This window comes from Microcebus murinus, chromosome 18 (genome assembly GCF_040939455.1).
Source record: "Microcebus murinus isolate Inina chromosome 18, M.murinus_Inina_mat1.0, whole genome shotgun sequence".
Lineage (NCBI taxonomy): Eukaryota > Metazoa > Chordata > Mammalia > Primates > Cheirogaleidae > Microcebus > Microcebus murinus.
The window spans coordinates 40,958,903-40,976,551 of NC_134121.1; the positions used below are offsets into that span (position 1 = coordinate 40,958,903).

General features: G+C 58.0%; 1 protein-coding gene across 10 annotated transcripts in view; it reads right to left on the reverse strand.

The window, feature by feature from the left end:
- Window positions 1-17,649, reverse strand: part of LOC105872139 (SRC kinase signaling inhibitor 1) — a 68,119-nt gene that overhangs the window by 14,476 nt on the left and 35,994 nt on the right. For 7 of the 10 annotated variants that reach the window (XM_075994530.1, XM_075994529.1, XM_075994532.1 and 4 more), the window contains 15 exons: window positions 15,729-15,924; window positions 14,958-15,156; window positions 14,448-14,541; window positions 13,377-14,239; window positions 12,342-12,434; window positions 12,043-12,086; window positions 11,547-11,734; window positions 10,247-10,422; window positions 5,430-5,560; window positions 5,152-5,299; window positions 4,621-4,867; window positions 3,900-4,134; window positions 1,422-1,576; window positions 951-1,103; window positions 190-312 (listed from right to left, as the gene is read on the reverse strand). In XM_075994530.1, coding sequence (XP_075850645.1) covers window positions 190-312; window positions 951-1,103; window positions 1,422-1,576; window positions 3,900-4,134; window positions 4,621-4,867; window positions 5,152-5,299; window positions 5,430-5,560; window positions 10,247-10,422; window positions 11,547-11,734; window positions 12,043-12,086; window positions 12,342-12,434; window positions 13,377-14,239; window positions 14,448-14,541; window positions 14,958-15,156; window positions 15,729-15,924 — 3,045 coding nt within the window. The remainder of the gene's footprint in view (window positions 1-189; window positions 313-950; window positions 1,104-1,421; window positions 1,577-3,899; window positions 4,135-4,620; window positions 4,868-5,151; window positions 5,300-5,429; window positions 5,561-10,246; window positions 10,423-11,546; window positions 11,735-12,042; window positions 12,087-12,341; window positions 12,435-13,376; window positions 14,240-14,447; window positions 14,542-14,957; window positions 15,157-15,728; window positions 15,925-17,649) is intronic. The other 3 variants (XM_020280922.2, XM_012765955.3, XM_075994534.1) reach the window with 1 other exon arrangement.

Consider the following 17,649-nt stretch of genomic DNA (forward strand, 5'->3'; position numbering starts at 1 on the left):
GCGGAGGGAGGAGGGGTTATGCGCCTATCCAGGAGGGTGGTGAGTCGCGGGTGTGTGACGCTGTGGCAGTGGCAGGACAAGACCGTGACTGGCGTTTCAGCGGGTCAGCGTGAGAGGTGAGGAGAGGAAGCGGTGGAGGGTGGAGGCACAGGCAGAGAGAGAGCCGTGAGAGGTGGGCAGCCCCGTTACCTTCCGTGTGGGGCCCGGGGCTGAGCCCCTGGGGGGCCCCAGGTCCTGGGGGGACAGCAAGGTGGGGATCTGCTGGCAGCGGGGCGTGGGGGGAAGGGAAGACACTGAGCTTCTCTCAAACACCTGAGGAGCAGAAGGTTGGGGCAGGTTTGGAGGAGGGGCACCAGGAAGGAAGGGGGTGCAGGCACCCAAGGGGAGGGTGGCCTGGATGGCATTGAGCCCCCCGCCTCACCCCTGTCCCTTTACCACGGCCACTGGCCCAGCCTGTCCCAAATGGTCTCCTCCCACAGAGACCCTAGCAATCCAGGGCTCCAGGCACCAGGGCTGGGGTGGACACTGAGCATGGTGACTTCCAGCACCGGGGGAGTCAAGGCACTTGGGCATGGGGGTCTCAGAACACTCAGGTGTGGGGGTCTCAAGCTCTAGCTGTTCTCAGCACACTCAGCGATGGGATCTCAGCACTCAGTGATCTCAGAATATTCAGGTATGGGGCTTTGAGACTATAGGGAGTCTTGGGGCACTTAGGGGGTCTCAGAGACTACAAGAAAAAAACTCAAACCTGCAAGGAGAGACTTTAGACCCCCCCCATTTTACAGTGGAGAAGAAATGGAGACAAGAAGGTGGGGGTCCTGCACAGCCAGCACTCGGTGTGGGGACCCAGCATCCATCCAGCGGCCCAATCCGGCCACCTCGCCTGCGGGCAGCATGGCAGGGGAGGGGGCCCGGCTGAGGCCTAGGGGGCCAGGCACGCCCTGACCCACCTCCAGTTCTGCGATGATGCGATCCTCATCGTCCTCGTCCTTGACGGCAGAGGCCATGATGGGCGGGGTGGAGGCCGGGCGGGCCACCTCGGACACGGCCCGGCGCAGCTTCACCTGGGGCTTCTGCACCTCCAGCTCCTCGGACTCGGCCTTCTGCAAGGCCCGGGACCCCTGTCAAGACCAGGCTCTGCCCCCACCCCCAGCCCCAGCTCACCCCGTGGGCCCCATCTCTCACCCAGCGCAGCTTCTCATCTGTCAGGCTACTGTCCCATGTAGGGGCCTGGGGTGGACTTAGGGCAAACACACACACCCAGGATGCCACGCTAGAAGGACAGTCACCACTGGCCAAGCCCTCTTTCCTTCCTCTTCGTGAGAAAGGGGTCCCTCTCCCAGCCCAGAGGGTCTCCAGAGATCACTTAGGGCTTTACCCCAACTCGACCCCCGGTCCCCTGCCCAAGGCAGGAGCAGTACCTTGATGAAGGCGGAGTCTTTCTTGCTGGTGACCACCACCTCTCCCGTGCGCGTGGTGGTCAGGCCGTGGGAGGAGGGGAAGCTTCGGCGGGGAGGGGGCGGCGGGGGCGACTTGGAGGGCTTCTCCGTGCGGTATCGGGGCACTGTCAGCTCATCTGCAGACGGCCAAGGGGCTGGGGGTCAGGGGACCTGGGGGTCTAGCGCACTACATCTGACTCCCGGGAGGACCAGGAGGAGGAGAGAGGGAAGCTCAGGGGTGAGGACAGAGCCCCCCTCCCACCTCCCCTGCACTCGGCTCTGTCCCACCGCCCCTTAGAGCACTCTGACCCCTGGCTACTAAGGGTGGCCCCTGGGCCAAAGCAGCTTGTCTAAAACGCAGCTCAGGCCCCACCCCCCTGCTGCTAAACCAGAGTCCGCAGTTTAAGGGGCCCCGGTGACTCCCCCACATGCTGAGCTGGAGACCCTGCTCTAATCCCGTTAGTCCTTTGCCCCTCAGCCCTGGGCCCAGCTCTGCTGCTTTTCCACATTGAACCCTGCCCCGCCCACCCGGCTCTCCCTTAACCCCAGTTCCTCCTCCAGCCCTGTTTCTAGGGCAACCTGCTGAGCGGTCACTCTAACTGTGACACTCCCCACCTTGATCCTCCAGCAGCTCCCCATCACCCCAAACCCTGTCCAAGCTCCTTAGCCCAGCACCCTCTGCACCTGCCTGGTCCCTCTCCCTGGAACGGCCTCTCCCACTGGCCAGGAAAGGGCCTTCTCATTTCCAAGGCTCCAGTGGAAAGTCTCTCCCTCCGTGAAGCCCTCCTGCCCTCGCAGGGCCTCCTCTAGGACTGCACAGCACCAGGGCTCGGCTTTGCTGCTGCATTTAGCACCTGCATTCTACCCCTGCTTTACAGGCTAGGTATGGCTTGGGACAGATCACTTAACCATGCTGAGCCTTGGTGTCCTCATCTGTAAAATGGGAATAATTACCATATCTGCCTGCTGGTTGTTGTGTAATTATAAGGATTAATACATAGAAGACATTTGGAACAGTTCTTATTGAATAGTAAGTGCATGATAAACAGCAACGTTAGTATTATTTCCCTCACTAAATTTTTTTTTTTTTTGAGACATTTCTTGCTCTGTCTCCCAGGCTAGAGTACAGTGGTGTCATCATAGCTCACTGCAACCTCACATTTCTGGGTTCGGGCAATCTTTCTGCATTAGCCCCACAAAGTACTAGGATTACAGGTGTGAGCCACCTTGCTGAGCCATCCCTTACTAAATTTTGAGCTCCTTAAAAGCAAGCATGTCCAGGCTGGGCGTGGTGGCTCACGCCTATAATCCTAGCACTCTGGGAGGCTGAGGCGGGAGGATCACTCAAGGTCAGGAGATCCAAACCAGCCTGAGCAAGAGCGAGACGCCGTCTCTACTAAAAATAGAAAGAAATTAATTGGCCAACTAAAAATATATAGAAAAAATTAGCCAGGCATGGTGGCACATGCCTGTAGTCCCAGCTACTTGGAAGGCTGAGGCAGGAGGATCACTTGAGCCCAGGAGTTTGAGGTTGCTGTGAGCTAATCTGATGCCACGGCACTCTAGCCCGGGCAACATAGTGAGACTCTGTCTCAAAAAAAAAAAAAATGAGGCCGGGCGCGGTGGCTCACGCCTGTAATCCTAGCTCTCTGGGAGGCCGAGGCGGGCGGATCGTTTGAGTTCAGGAGTTCGAAACCAACCTGAGCAAGAGCAAGACCCCGTCTCTACTATAAATATAGAAAGAAATTAATTGGCCAACTAATATATATACAAAAAAATTAGCCGGGAATGGTGGCACATGCCTGTAGTCCCAGCTACTCGGGAGGCTGAGGCAGAAGGATCGCCTGAGCCCAGGAGATTGAGGTTGCTGTGAGCCAGGCTGACGCCACGGCACTCACTCTAGCCTGGGCAACAAAGTGAGACTCTGTCTCAAAAAAAAAAAAAAAAAAATGCAAGCATGTCTTTATCTCTCTATCCCCAGCACCTAGCACACAGTAGGTACTTAACAAATAGGTATTGCAGGAATGAATTAATGAATAAATGATGACTGCCACTTCTGGCCCGGATTTCTGCCTCTCCATGAGCTCACAGGCTGGGGAGCCTGGGAACGGTGTGAGTGCCATTATCAGTGTTCCAGTGCGTCCCCAGCACAGCCTGGTTGGTGGCACATGCTTAGTCAAGACATCCAGGCTGATGGCTCTGACTGGACCTGCTCATCCCCATGCATGGTCCTCTCAGCAGCTCTCAGGGTAGTGGGAAAAGCCTTGGGTGGGGTCCAGCTCACCCTGTCCTTCTCGGCTTCCCCTTAGCAGGTGGCTGATGTCCTAGAGCCACCCTCTCTGGCAGCCTGACCACAATGATTCCCACTCCCCTGTCCCCCCGACCCCCATCATGCTGACAGTGCCTGGGGTTGGGGCTCCCCTGCTCTGGGCTCTTCACCAGCCCCTGCCACCCCTGTACCTGAGCCCCTCCTCCCGCTGGGCTCCGTTCGGGGAGCCGCCTTCTGGCTGTGAGGGACTTTGGGGGGCTTGTGGTCTGGGGTGGGGGCTGGGCCCGGGTGGGCTTTGCTCGCACAGTCCAGGTCAGGGATGGCCTTGAGCAGCTCCGCCTGCGTCTCCTCCAGCAGCCGGTTGATGTCCTTGGCGCTGTACTGGGTCAGGGCTGCCCTCTTCTCCTCCCAGTCTCGCTCCGCAGCCTGGAGAGGGGGCCGGGAGTCAGGACTCAGGCAGTTGCCCTGCTCAGGGACCTCTGGGGCCTCACTTCTTCCCGCCAGCCCCATGCAAGGAACAGAAAAGGAAGCCTCACATGTGATCCTGCCCCCACTCCCCCAGCACCCTCCGCCTTCTCCGCGGGTGTCACACATTGTCTCCACAGGTCAGGAATGCCACTTCATTAGGTACCACCTTCTTGACAGGCTGAGACCTGTTTCTGGACATCCTGTTCTGTCTCACTGATCACAGTCCGTTCCTATGCCACCACCACACTGCTTTGATTATTACAGCTTTAGAATCTGCTTGCTGTCTGGCAGGACTAATGTCACCCTTCTTATGCTTCTTAGACTTCCATTAGGGAACTGACCCTCCTCCTCCTACAGGAAGGACCTACACGTTTGGCGCTTCCCACCCTAGGGTGGTGAGAACGTGTGAACCCGGCCCCTACCCCCAATCCCAGGCCCCAGCACCTCAACAGACACGGCCTTGTCTGTGCTTCTCTTGCCAGGAGTGTCCAGGCCTTTGGTGGGGTTGCCCCCCTTGGGGGTAAGAGAGGCTCCCTCGGTCGGCCCACTCAGCTCATGGAGGTTCAGCGGGGGGCTGGGAGGTGGCATTTCAAAGTCCAAGCTCTTGTTGAAGTCAGTCTCGGCCGTCACCTTCTTGGGGGACTGATTCAGAAGGTTGTTGGGGGGTGGCCACACACCCTCGTCCACTTGCCTGCGGTTGGGAGAGTGAGGAGCAGCTGTGAGGCCCGCAGGGTGGCGGCCCCCTCGGACGGGAGGCTGGCCTGAGGGAGGTGGGTTCGACAAGGCCTCTGGGATCTTGCAGGGGAGGTGGGAGGGCCTGGGGAGGGGCGACTGCCCCCAGCATAAGGGAAAGCCGAAGTCACAGGTCAGAGGTGACCAATGTCTGGGGGAGTCGGGATAAGGGGTCAAGCTGACCTATGGATCTGGGCCGGGTCTGTGACCCCACGGGAAATCAGAGGTCAGGGACAGAATGACCTTCGGATCTGGGCCAGCGTGTCGGTGACCCCGCGGCAGCGCTTGAGGAGCCCATCCAGGCGCTGGGGCTCCTCCTTCAGGAACTTCACCGCCTCCACCTCCACACGCAGCACCACCCGCATCTTGCTCTGCAGGCCTGGGAAGTGAGCTGGGGGACAGGAAGGAGTGAGCTGGGGCCAGAGGTACCACTGAGGATGGGGAGGACAGAGGTAACGGCAGGAGCGCTGCAAGGACCCCCGCCCTGGACCTTGTGCCACACTGGCTGACCCCAGACGCACCCTTGAGCTCCGTCAGCGTCTCCCCAAGCTGCTTCAGCACCAGCGCCTTCTCCTCCAGCTCGGGGCCGGGCACCAGCCGGTGGTTGTGGGACATGTCCCTCTGGATCTTCTCCACCGATTTCTCCAGGTCACTGCAGCCACAGAGAGACCCTCTCAGCCCCTCTGGCCCCAGCCCAGCCCCCTGAAATTGGGCAGCTGGAAAGAAATCAGGCCACCGGTTAGATCAAAATTAAAAGCCAGCTATAGGCCACGTGCCCAAGTGAAATCAGCAACGCCGAGCCTCAGAGGGGAGGAGACCTCAGAAGAGCTCGCTGAGAGGTACCCTGAGCGCCCCGGGAAACTCTACTCTTCTGCAACATCAGCCCAAACATCCCTCCCATGACTTGCAGCCCCCAGTTCTCATTCTGCCAAGGAAGCAGCAAAGAACTTGGCAGCCTTTCGGAGAACGGGAGGCAGTGACACCTGCCCCCGAGGGGTCTCCTGTCTGAAGGGACACTATCGTGTCCACCTGCCTTTTCTCAAATGATCCAGCCACTCAGCCTCTTTCCTTGAGGCCAAAGCTGCTTTTGATTTTCATTGATTTCTGCTGAGCTTGTGTCATTTAAGACCCCACAACTTTCTAAAATGTACACCAGAGTCACCACCCTTTCCATCGAACCCTAAATGGATCCCATCAGCCTGAGGCTAAAATCCAAAGTCTTCAGTGCAGCTGGGAAGGGCAGGAGGGTCATAGTTGAAAACCTGGCTCTAGAGTCAGATAGATCCAAGCTCCAATCCCAGCTCTGCCCTTCTCAGCGAGCGATCTCAGGCAAGTTACCTTGCCTCAATATCTCTGGGCCTCAACTTCCTCATCCAAAAACTGGGGATGGTAAGAGCTCCTCACTCACAGGGACATTAGGAGGATGAAATAAGCTAATGCAGATGGCAAAGCAGGCGGCTAAGGTTCGTCCCTGGAGCTTGCTCTCCATGGAGCTGCCCACCCTGCCCCGCCTGGCTTGCTACTATTTAGAGCCGGTTAGAACTTCCCTGAGGTCCCTGCATGTGGCCCTCTCTCACCCTTTATAATGCTGCTTTCTCTGCCTAGACTATTCCACCCATCCCTACACACACACACACACACACACACACACACACACACACACAACCCACAGGCTAATTTCCACTTGTTGTCAGGAAGCTCTCCCCAGCCCCTCCACTTAGAGTTGGTGGTCTGCTTCCTGCTTCCCAAATCCCTGAAGCTCCCATTTGCTGTGCTCTGCAGCCTTCTGGACCACTAGCGCCAGGCAGGCAAGGGCCGCGTCTTCCAGATCCATCACCGATTCCCAGCACCTGGCACGATGCCTGGCGCAGAGTAGATGTCTGGTAAGTAATTGTGCAGGGAATGAACAAGTGAAAGAAGGAGCTGCTGCCCAGGTAGGCCATCTCAGTTCTGGGCCTGAGTCACTGACATCCCTGACCCACATGCGGGATGTTACATCCATTCCTGTCAAATCCCATCTGTTGGAGTTCAGCTCAGTCCAGGTGCGAACAACTTCTGAATCTCAGTTCTACCATCCAACAGATTTGCTCCCCCTTAAAGCTCTGTGTCATCAGTAAATCTTATCAGCATGCCTTGTACATCTTCATCCAACTAGCGGAGGAAAAGACAGACGAGGTTGGAGTCAAGGGCAAAATCTCTGTGACTCAGCACTACCAGTTAAACAGCTATCTTGTATTAAGCACTTACTGCATGCCAGGTGCTACACTCAGCCCTTCGGTTTCATTACCTTAATTAATCCTCAAAATCCTGGAGGTGGGAACAGTTATTAACTCCCATTTACACAAGGACAAACAGGGACTCAGACATGAGACTGCATTTCCCAGCCTCCCTTGTATAAACGGCCATTCGACTGCGGTCTACCCAATGGAATACAAGTGGAAAGGGTACATGCCACTTCCAGACCTGGCCCATTAAACGTTCCTACATAAGCTCCTCCATGCTTGTTTCTTCTTCTGGTGGGTTGGAAACTCGCTGTGTGATCATGGAAAGCACATGATAAAGATGGCAGACCTCCACCAGCCTAGATCCCTAAATGACTGCATGGAGGAGAGCCAACCTGTTAACCTACCCAATACTGTTTGATGTGAAAGAAGAAAGATATGTCTATTATTTTTGAATCATTATACAATTGGGGAGCTTATTTATTATAGCATTTAAGCTTAACTAATGAATTAGCTACCCTAACTAAGACTTTGGCATAAAAAAAGGAATAAAAGAGGCAGAGAGATTAACAACTCCAAGGTCACACAACTATTTTGTGGCAAAGCAGGATCTGCTCACATCTGACTTCTGCCACTGGTTCTGCTGCATCTCCCTTCCACACTGGACTAACATCACTCTCACGCACTCCCCCACTGTCCTATTCCAGCCTTTGCTCCACCACATAGGAAAGAACAACTCTCCCCTGCTTGTAAGTGTGACACCAGACTGGCCCAGGCTGTGCTGGTTTTGTAAAAGTGTCACTCCCCAACATCACTTCAAGGGGGAAGAGGCCTCATTTAAAGGACTCGAAGAAGCCTTCAGGAGGAGGCAGCATTGCAACCTTTAGGCAGAAGGAACCAGACCACCACTAAGCTCAGTCAGTGCCTTGATTTTCTAACCATCCAATCTGTTAAAGTTTGGGGGCCCCTAACTCGGGCAGGCTCTGCAGATGAGTCCCAGACCAGTTGGTCTAGTCACTGGATCAGAGAGTGGCTGTGCTTTTCAGACCCAGTTTAGTCCTGGAGGAGTCAAGAGGGGAGGGTCAGGACAGAACCAGCTAAATAATTTGCAAGGTCCCATGCAAAATGGAAATGGTGCCCCTAGTTCAAAAATTAGTAAGAATTTCAAGACAGTGAAGCAGAGCATTAAACCAAGCATGGGGCCCTTCGGAGCATGGGCCCTGTGTGACTGCACAGGTTGCATGCCTATAAAGCTGGTGCTGGGTTCGGCAAAGGTTGATTCAAGGACTCCAAAGGTCTCCTTCAGCAGAGGCTGCCCTTTTGGGCCATGTCCAAATAAAGCTCAAGTGTTGGGCTGGATGAGCAGGTGAGTGAGCTAAGAAAAGTGAAACTCAGAACCAGCCTTAACCTCCAGCAGGATGCCAGGAAAGAGGAAGGGGCACAGCAAAGCGCAAAAAGAGTAAGCATGTGTGGGCTGTAGCCAGATTGGGGCTCAGCAGGGCCTGCAGGGTTAATACTTGGGGTGCCTACGGGAGCTGGGGGGCGCTTCATGGCCAGGCCAGAGCCACACCGGGGCCAGTAGGCAGCCCAGCTCCCGCCCCGCCCCAAAGAGGCAGCAGCCACATTCCAGAAGCAGTAGTGCAGGTCCCCAGCTCTCTCAAGTGAGCAGTCTGAATAATGGGTTTTATAACAGGCGTGGAGGGTAGGGGGGTGCTAGGCCCCCAGGAACCAAGGATCAGACACTTAAAATGATGGTAGCAGAAATTCATTCTTTTATCTCATCTGCCTTTGTGCTTTTATATTTCCTTTAATTTTTCTTTAATGTCTCAGTAAAGTTCCTTTTGAAAATTCCAACCCAGCTCCTCTGGGCTGAATGGAAAGGAACAAGGACAGGACAGGAAAGTCAGGTAAATGGAATGCCCTGGGTGAGAAGGATAGCGGCTGCCAGTCTGCTTGTAGATCTGGCTGGAGTTGTCACTAAGCTATCACACCTAGAGTGACAGGGTAGCTGCTGCTGCTTATTTCCACACGGGGTGGCCCTTTACTTCATTTCAGCCACATGGTGTCATGGGGATCTTTGCCTTGTGCCCTGCATGCACCATCAGGCTGAGTGCGACCCAGGCTGAGGGGCAGTGACCCTTCTCAAGGAGCCTCTGGCAAGAGGTTCATTTATGACTTAGTGAGGAAGCTGGGCAGCCTCTCCCGGGTCCCTGAGCTGCTAGTCAGTATAACCCTACCCCTTTCTGAAAAGAACCACAAAAATCTTAGTATTGAGCACAAATGAGGATGTTGGGGCACAGAGAGGGGGCAGGTACTGCCCTGATCACACAGCCCCTCAGTGCTGGAGCTGGACCCCAGGTCCCCTAGTGCCCTGTGCCATGATGAAGTGGGCGCGCAGGAAGGAGCAGTAACTGACAAGGGAAAGCAGTGAGGTGGGGGTGCTCAGTCCCTGAATGGCCAGTGAAAGGCAGCTTCTCCTTTCAAAGGTGCCAGACAATGGAATCATGGCCAGACAGCCATTTGCTAAATTTGGATCAGAAGACTGTCTTCTGTTAACCCCTCCGTGTCTAAGCATTTGGAGGCCGGGTGTTCTCTGTTACACTAGAGCCCCGTTTCAGCTGCACTAAGAAGAAAGAGGGGTTTCCTTGGCGAAACCTGTCTCGGAGCTCAGGGAATTAGATTCCCAATGGTGGCTGGTAACCACCAAGCTGCATGGTTGGCAACACCTGACGCTCCAACCGAATGCTCTACCTGAGGGTCGGTTTACACAGGTCACAGGCCAGCAAAAAAGCAGACAGGGCGGAAGGGAGCCGCGCAGGTGGCCACATGAGAGTGAAGCTTCAGCCACAGGAAGGCAGACTGTGGACCATTACCGAGCAAGACCAGAGCAAAAGCAGGCGTCAAGCCAGAGAAACAGAAATCAGGACTTATGCCAGCCGGTCAAAGGTCTGTGGGTCACAGAGAAATCAGGCCAGAGAAGAATGAAATCGGGCTTCAGAACAGACCAGCGTCTCCTATGACTCAGAAGGAAGGCAGGTGCGCCTCCCAGTGAAACCAGGTTGGAGGTCACCGCGGCCGCACCCCGCGCGCTCCCTCCGCAGCGGGCCCCGCCTCACTTGAGCTGCTGGGTGATGAGCTCCTCGTCGTTGAGGTAGCGCAGCCGCTCCTCCTCCACCAGGGTGCGCTGCCGCTGCAGCGGGTCCTCCTGCCGCCGCGCCGCCTCTGACACGCGCATGCTCAGCTCCGCCTCCGTGCGCTTCAGCAGCGCGCGCACCGACTCCTGGTTCTGCAGCTGCGGGACGCGCGAGGGGCGGATGGGCCCGGGTGGGAGGGAGTGGAGCGCGCAGCAGGGCAAGGGCCGGCAGAAGGCGGCTAGTGCACAGCCCAAGGCGGGGCGGGGCTCCGCAGAAGAAGCGGCTGCTAGGCTCACCCCGAGCCGCAGCGACGGGGTGGGATGGCGGGGGGCAGGGACCGAGAGCTCAGTTCTGGGGAACTGAGGCAGGATGGCGGTGCAGAAGGTGCGGCTGCATAGCTGTGGCCACGAGCAGCAGCGAAGGGGTGGGATTGTCGGGGTCGGAAGACAAGGTTAAGTTCCAGGGAAATACAGAGGCAGGAGGGAGAAGGGAATGGGAATATTTGAGGGACGGGTGGGCCCATGTAGGGCCCTGATTACAGGATGGCTGCTTGGCTGTGGCTTGAGCAGCCCTGAACGGGGACGGGACTGGAATGAAAGACTCAGGCGCTGGGGTTTGGTAGAGTTTCTGTGGCTGGGACAGGAAGACTAGCTTAACGATGGATCTAACGCAAATGGCGGGGGTGGGCGAGATCTTACTGGTTGCCCAGATGGCAATTCTCTGCCCCATCCCCAGCCTGTCTCTGTTCATTATCCTCACCTGATGGGCCCTGGGCCCGCTCGAGGAGAGGGCACATTGATGCCAGTCTCCTGACAGGTGGGACCATCTGTCGGGCGGGGGGAGGGAGGCTGTCCCGGCTCAGGAAGGGGGAGCTGAGGGGACTTGGGGGAAGGGCTCTTGCCCGCCCGAATGGGGAAAAGGGATGCTTGGCAGAGAGGTACTGTAACTCCCCTCAGTATCCCGAGGGATACTGAGAGGGGGAGGGGTCTCAGTGGGTGGACTGGGGCTCCAGGAGGGCAGTGGAAACTTGGGGAGGGAGGGCTCAGTAAGGGGGATATGGGTGAGGAGCCGGGGCTTGGCGAGGGAGCGAGGTTCAGCGATGGAGCGTGGGAGGAGGGCTTGAGGAAGAGGAGGAGGAGAAAGGATTCTGAGAGGGGCCAGTAAACAGTGAGGGACGGCTCTGTGGGGGGTGGACGAAGGAGGAGGGGATGAGGCGCGATTTGTGGGAAGGGGTTTTGGCAAGTAAGTGGGTTGGGGTGGGGGAGCTGGGGAGGGGCTGTACCTGGAGCTTGCGCAACTGCTGCAGCTGGCCGCGCAGGTCACTGGCGCTGTTCTGCAGGCCGCGCAGGTGCAGCTGCATCTGCAGGCGGCTGACGGCAGTGGGCTGCCCTGCAGGGGTGCTGCTGGCCGAGGGCGGGGGAGGGCCGGACACTGGGGTGGCCCCGCTGCTCCGGCTGCCTGAGCCTCCGGCTGCAGAAAAGGACCACGAGGATGGGAGAAAGGGAACAAATTGTGAGCCTGGGAGGCGCTGGACAAGGTCTCACTCACTCCCTGACCCGACACGGTTGCCTGAGAGGCACATGGCTCTGACTCCCTGTCCCAAGTGGTGATCAGTCCTAACTGTGGGGATCAAAGTGCCAGGGAAAACACATCTCCGGCTAAGGTGACTCCTTATTTATCCATTGAAAACCCAATGTAGTTATTGTTTAAACCCCACTTACAGATTAGGAAACTGAGGCTCTGAGAGGACAAGGACCTGTGGGGGGAGGGTCACTCACGTGCTGAGGGGGTGGCTGCTCCATTGGAGCCTTCAATCTTCTCACTGTGGCACAGGGGGGGAAAGAGAGCCATCAGTGGGGCCAGGCCAGCCCCAGACTGTCAAAGCTGGGTAGGATCTTAGCTGTAATCTTCTCCAGCTCTCTGATCTCAGGATGGAGTCCCCAAGCAGGGAAGGGACTCACCCAGGGTCACCCAGTGAGACATTGGCAGAGCTCAGCCCAGGGCTCCTGATGCCCATCCCTGCTTTTTCCTGCCCCAACCCCAGCCCCTGGCAGTGGTGTTGGGAGAGGGGCCTCACCTGGGGGTCTCAGGCTCTGAGCCTCGCAGTAGAGCACTCTGTACCAGGCCTGTGAGGCTGGCAATCTGCTTCTCCATCGCCTCCATGCGCTCCCTAGGGAGTAAGGGAGCTCTGAGCAGTCTCTCCTTTGAGCATAGGGTCCCTCTTACCCAGTCCCCTGCCCAGCCCCCCATTGCTAAGATTGATCACCAGAACAAACACCATTCCCTACTGGGTGACCAGCACACAGACAATTCAAAGGGCCCCAAAGCCTAAGGATCAAGCCCATAGCACCCCCCTCATCTCTCACCACTGCCTCCCTAAGGCCCACCCTGACCTCTCCATGCCCTGGCACATGCTTCCCCTGCCTGCTGCTGTGCCTTTCTTCTGGCTTGAAAGCTTCAGTAGCCCTGAGGAACCCTATACCACCCAGGGGAAGTGCAAGCATTTTTTACTATGTCTCCCCACTAGACCAGGGTAGAAACTAGTTTTGCCCAACCTGGTATCAACAGTACCCAGGGCAGTGCCTGCTATGTGAAGGCGAATGGGCTCTCCGCACCTCTCAGCAGTGCTGCCCAAGGGCAGAGGTTACCTCCTCCAGCCCTGCACCCTTAGGAGAGGACTGCATGCTGGCAAGGGCTCCCTATTCCGGAAGCTAGGCAACCAGACGTGCTGCTCTTGCCGTCCCTATTTCTCACCGGCACCCTCCTCCCTAGTGGACTTCAGCTGGCCCTGTGCTGGACAGCTCTCATGGCTGCAAATTCTGTGTCCCTGCTGGAAAGGCACTAAAAGGACTGGTTCAGCCCCTCAACTTCACAGTTGGAGAAACAAGCTCAGAAAACGGATGCAAACCCCAGTCTCCAGGGTCCTCATCTTGAGACCTCTCCCCCACCCCTTCAGGTGTTGCAGACAGCAGGAAAATGGCAGGTGGGTCTTCCCAGTTCCCTCCCTGCCACATCCAATACTACTCTGAGTCCAAGACGCACACCTGCCAAGGGCTCTGTCCTGCCCCCTTTCCCCACCCCCCAGCGCTGAGGTCTGGCGAGTGTCCCTCACCTGGTCTCCGTGTCCTTGGCTGGCACTGGCGGCCCGAACCCAACGAGCGAGCGCTCCCCAGGCCCGGGGAAGAGCTCGGGAGGGGGTGCTCCGGCCGTAGAGGCGCTGCCCACGCTGCGGGTCTTGCCTCCAGGGCTCTCGGCAAAGACAGAAGAGGAGGAGTCTTTGCGGAATGACTGGCGCACGGGTGAGCCACGGCTAGGTGGCCCCGAGTAGGGGCTGTGTGGCGGAGGGGGGGCTCCAGGGGGCGCCGCCACGTCGGCCAGCTTCTGCGGCGACGAGGGCGGCAGGCGGAAGCCGTAGCCGTCGCCGTAGAGCGGGCCGCCGCCGCTGGCCGCCTTGTACAGCGAGTCCTCCAGGTCGGACTGCAGCGCGGCGGCCGAGTAGGTGCTGAGCGAGCGCACCGAGCCGCGCTTGTAGAGGCCGCCCGCCCCGGGGTAGGCGAACGGGTCGCCCGCGGCCGCCGCCAGGCTCAGACGGCCCTCGTGCAGCAGCCCGTAGGGGTCGGCGTAGAGGCCCTCGCCCTTCACCAGCACCATGCCGCCCGCCTTGCTCGCCAGGTCCTCGTCCGGCTTCACGTCGCGCCGCTCCAGGATGGCGCTGGGGCTGGGACTGACGCCCTGGGCGGCCGGGGCGCCTCCTAGCCGCTCGGCCGCGTGGTGCACCGGGCTGCCGGCATACGAGGGCGGGCGCCCGCCCGCGTACGAGAGGCGCGAGCGCGACGGGGAGCCAGACTGCAGCCCCGACGGCAGCCCCGACGGTAGCCCCGGCGGCGGCGAGCTGGAAGCCAGGTGCGGTGCCGGCGACAGGTTGTTGAGGCGCCGCGTGGGCGACGACTCCCGCGACGCGTACACCATTTCTCTCTGCGCAGAAAACAGCCCAGGAACCCCAGAGGGCTGGTCACAAAGGGGACCACTGCCCCTTACTCGAGGAGCCAGCATCTCCTCCCTGAGGCTTAGAAAGTCCCTTCCACAAAGCTGGCCTTTGTTCCCAGCGACGACTGCCCAGATTCCGCTCGCCTGAACCCCATCCACCCAGCCTCCCCAATGCCCTGGGCATCCCCAGCCATACCCGGAGGTCCCCGTTGGTGAGGTGTGAGCCAGGGAAAGCAGCATAGAGTGGCTCCTTCCTATAGATCTTGATAATACTGCGGTCCTGGATATCCCTGGGAGGTTAGGGGGAAAGAGAGGGTCACCATCCATCTTCCAGCGGTGCACACTGACGAGGCTACTCCAGGCAGAGAGAAGAGGGGTGGTGGCAAGAGGCACCAGGACCCCAGCCCCTTCCTAAGTCCTTCTCTCAGTGGATCTGGTGCCTCAGGCTGCCCGCCACCAACGCACACACCCAGCAGCTCCACACAGTCCGCTTCCTCGGCCTCAGGCCTTTTTCAAGTTAGCGCAAACCAAAGGGAACTAGCAGGGGCGTATGAGTTAGGCAGGAGGGGGCTGGGAGGACCGAGGAAGGGGGGCGGGGCGGTAGGGCTCCGGGAGGCTGAGATTGGGTCAGGACTGGGCTGGGGAAGGCCAGCAGGGTCGAGCAGCCCCGTGGGGAAGTCCACCCAGGCCCTGGGGCCCCGCCCACCGGACGTCCTCCAGTTCGTAGAAGACGTTGCGAGCCTCGTCTTTGATGAGGATGGCGGTGTTGGGCGACTTCAGCATGCCCATGGTGAGCTTCTGCGGGAACATGTGCGCGATGAGTGCGTGCAGCGTGTCCAGGCTGCTGACCTCGTGCGTGATGTGCACGCGCCGAGTCTCCTCCCCGAACTGCAGGAACAGCACCCCTGCGAAGGAGACGCCGTGCTCGCTGTCACCGCTGCCGCCACGCCGCCCGCCAGGAGAGCGAGGGGAGTCTTGGGGAGCTGCGCCGGCCCCGCAGCGGCAGGGTCTGAGGCCCGAGGCCGCCCCCGAGTGCAGGTGCACCCAGGCACCCCTCATGCTGCGGGCGGGAAGGCCAGGCACCCACTGGACCCCAGGCAGGTGGAGCTCGGACAAGGAAATGGAATTGGGGCAGGAGCAGGTGGGGCAGAAACTGAGAGGGAGTCAGGAAGGTTAGAGGCTGGTAAGAGAGAGATTGGAGAGAGTTTGAGATGGAAGAGAGGGGAGAAGTAAGGGATGAAGGGAGAGGGGGCTCTGCCCAGGGAGAGAGGCGTCGTGCAGAGAGAGGCTAGGCAGGGGGTGCTGAGGGAGAGGGGCGGGGAGAGAGTGAGGGGTGGAGGGTTGCCGGGGCAGATGGGGCTGGAAAGGGCAGCCGAGCCTGAGGAGAGACCGGGTGGTGTAGGGGATGAGTGCGGAGGGGAGAAGAGCGGAGGGAGGAGCCTGCGGCCCGGAGGGAGGGTGGATGGGCGCGCAGTACCTGGCGAGCGCAGCTTGGTCTGGCTGGCAGAGCGGGAGAGAGGCAGGCTCTGTCGGAAGCGGTTCATCCTGCTGAAGCCCAGGGGCAGCTCAGCCTCCGACATGGTCTCCAGCGACTCAGCTGAGGCGTAGGACAGCTTGGCTGCCTGGTCTGCCAGCCCCGGCTGGGCTCCCTGAGTGTGGCGCGAGCTGCGGGTCTGCAGGGCAGGGCAGGGCAGGGCAGGGCAGGGCAGGGCGAGAGGAACCAGGCATGAGCCCCTCCTTGCCTGCACTGCCCCCCATCCAGGCCCTGGGGAGACTCCGCCAGCCAGAGACACCCACACACATTCCAGACTCGCTGTGTGGCTACTAGAGAGTTCCCCAGCCTCTCTGGGGCCTTGGCTTCCCTGGACACCCAGCAGGTAAGGAGTGGGAAAAGGACTCAAGCACGCCAGAAAAGCACACAAGGAACCATCTGAGCTGAAGCCATGGGCGCACCTGCTATTTTAAGCTTCCGAAGAACAACAACAACACAAATTTGTTACCGAGGTGAGCAGCAGAATCGTTGAACAAATTGGGGCATTAGTTCCAGACATTAATTAAGTGGCGGGTTTGTGAGCGGCAAATTTATTCTTCATGGAGTTCAGAGGGTGGGGGTGGGGGCGGGAAGCAGGGCTGGTGGAGAAAGCAAAGAGAGCTAGGACCCCAGGACCCCAGCTTTGGGAGGTGGGGCTCCTTGCCTAAATCAATGTCTTTGGTTTAAGGTAACCCCTCAAAGCCAACTGGACCCCAGTTCCGAACAGATTCCCTGCCCAGTGCACACAATGTACATGCTAAGCCTGGTGTTTCAGCCCCTCCCTGTAAGGCACATGCTGCCACAGCCAGCCAGCCCCAACAGCCTCCCCAGGAGCCCCAGCCACAGCCTGTCCCACGGAGCTAGAGCTGAGGCTGATATCGGGCGGGGGAGGGGGGAAGAAGGATGTCGCAGGACAGCCTGATCACTCTCTCCTTTGGGGGAGAGGAGTCACAAGATGATTTCAATTGCACTTTAAGAGCCTACTTTTGGCTGCAGGCTGGGTTGTCACTCAGAACCAAAACCCCTCCCATTCTACCCTCATCCCTCCCCTCAAACCTGGTTGCTATACAGAAACTCATTTAAGGGAGAAGATAGTGGATCAGACCTACATCATTCCATGTAGGCATATATATATTATATGTAATGTATATACATGTATCATCAGGAAAAAATCATGCTGCCCAATTGTATTTTTCTGTAAAATAAATGGTCTATTTTAACAACAAATCACTTAAAAAACCATTAACATTGGTTATCTCAGAGTTGAGACACAGCTTTCTTTTTTCCTCTATAAATTTCTCTACAAAATTGTATGGATTTTGCACAATCAGAACATATTATTTTATAATTAAAAAAAGAGAATAAAATATCTCTTAAAAGGAATCATTTATTCTCCTCTTCAGCTCCCTCTTTCCCCAAATCCTAATCAACCCCTAATTAATCTCCATCTTCGTATTAACTCAATTTAACGTTCCAATTGCATCAGCACTCTTGAAAATAGACAGCATCTTCCTCTGATGGGCAGTGTGCCCTGCTGTCCCCAAGGTGGCCTTGAGGGCTTGGGGACATGGAGGGTCAGATTTGGGGATATCACAGGGCTTCCAGTGTCCAGCACCATGCCTAGACCAGCGGCGGGTGGGCGTGGGTCTTGGGAGAAGGAAGGTGGCATTGGAACTGGGCCCACTTGGAGGGGATGTTTGTGCCCAGACTTTAGATGCTGTGGCTCAGCCCTAGGCTGACCACCAGTGCCAGCCTGTGTCCCTTGCTCTCACCTCCAGCCCCAGCTGAAGGGCAGGGAGCTCTGCAGCAGTGTGGGGAACCAGGTCTGGTCTGGTGGTCACTGGGTTGCCTGGCAACTGAAAGGTCA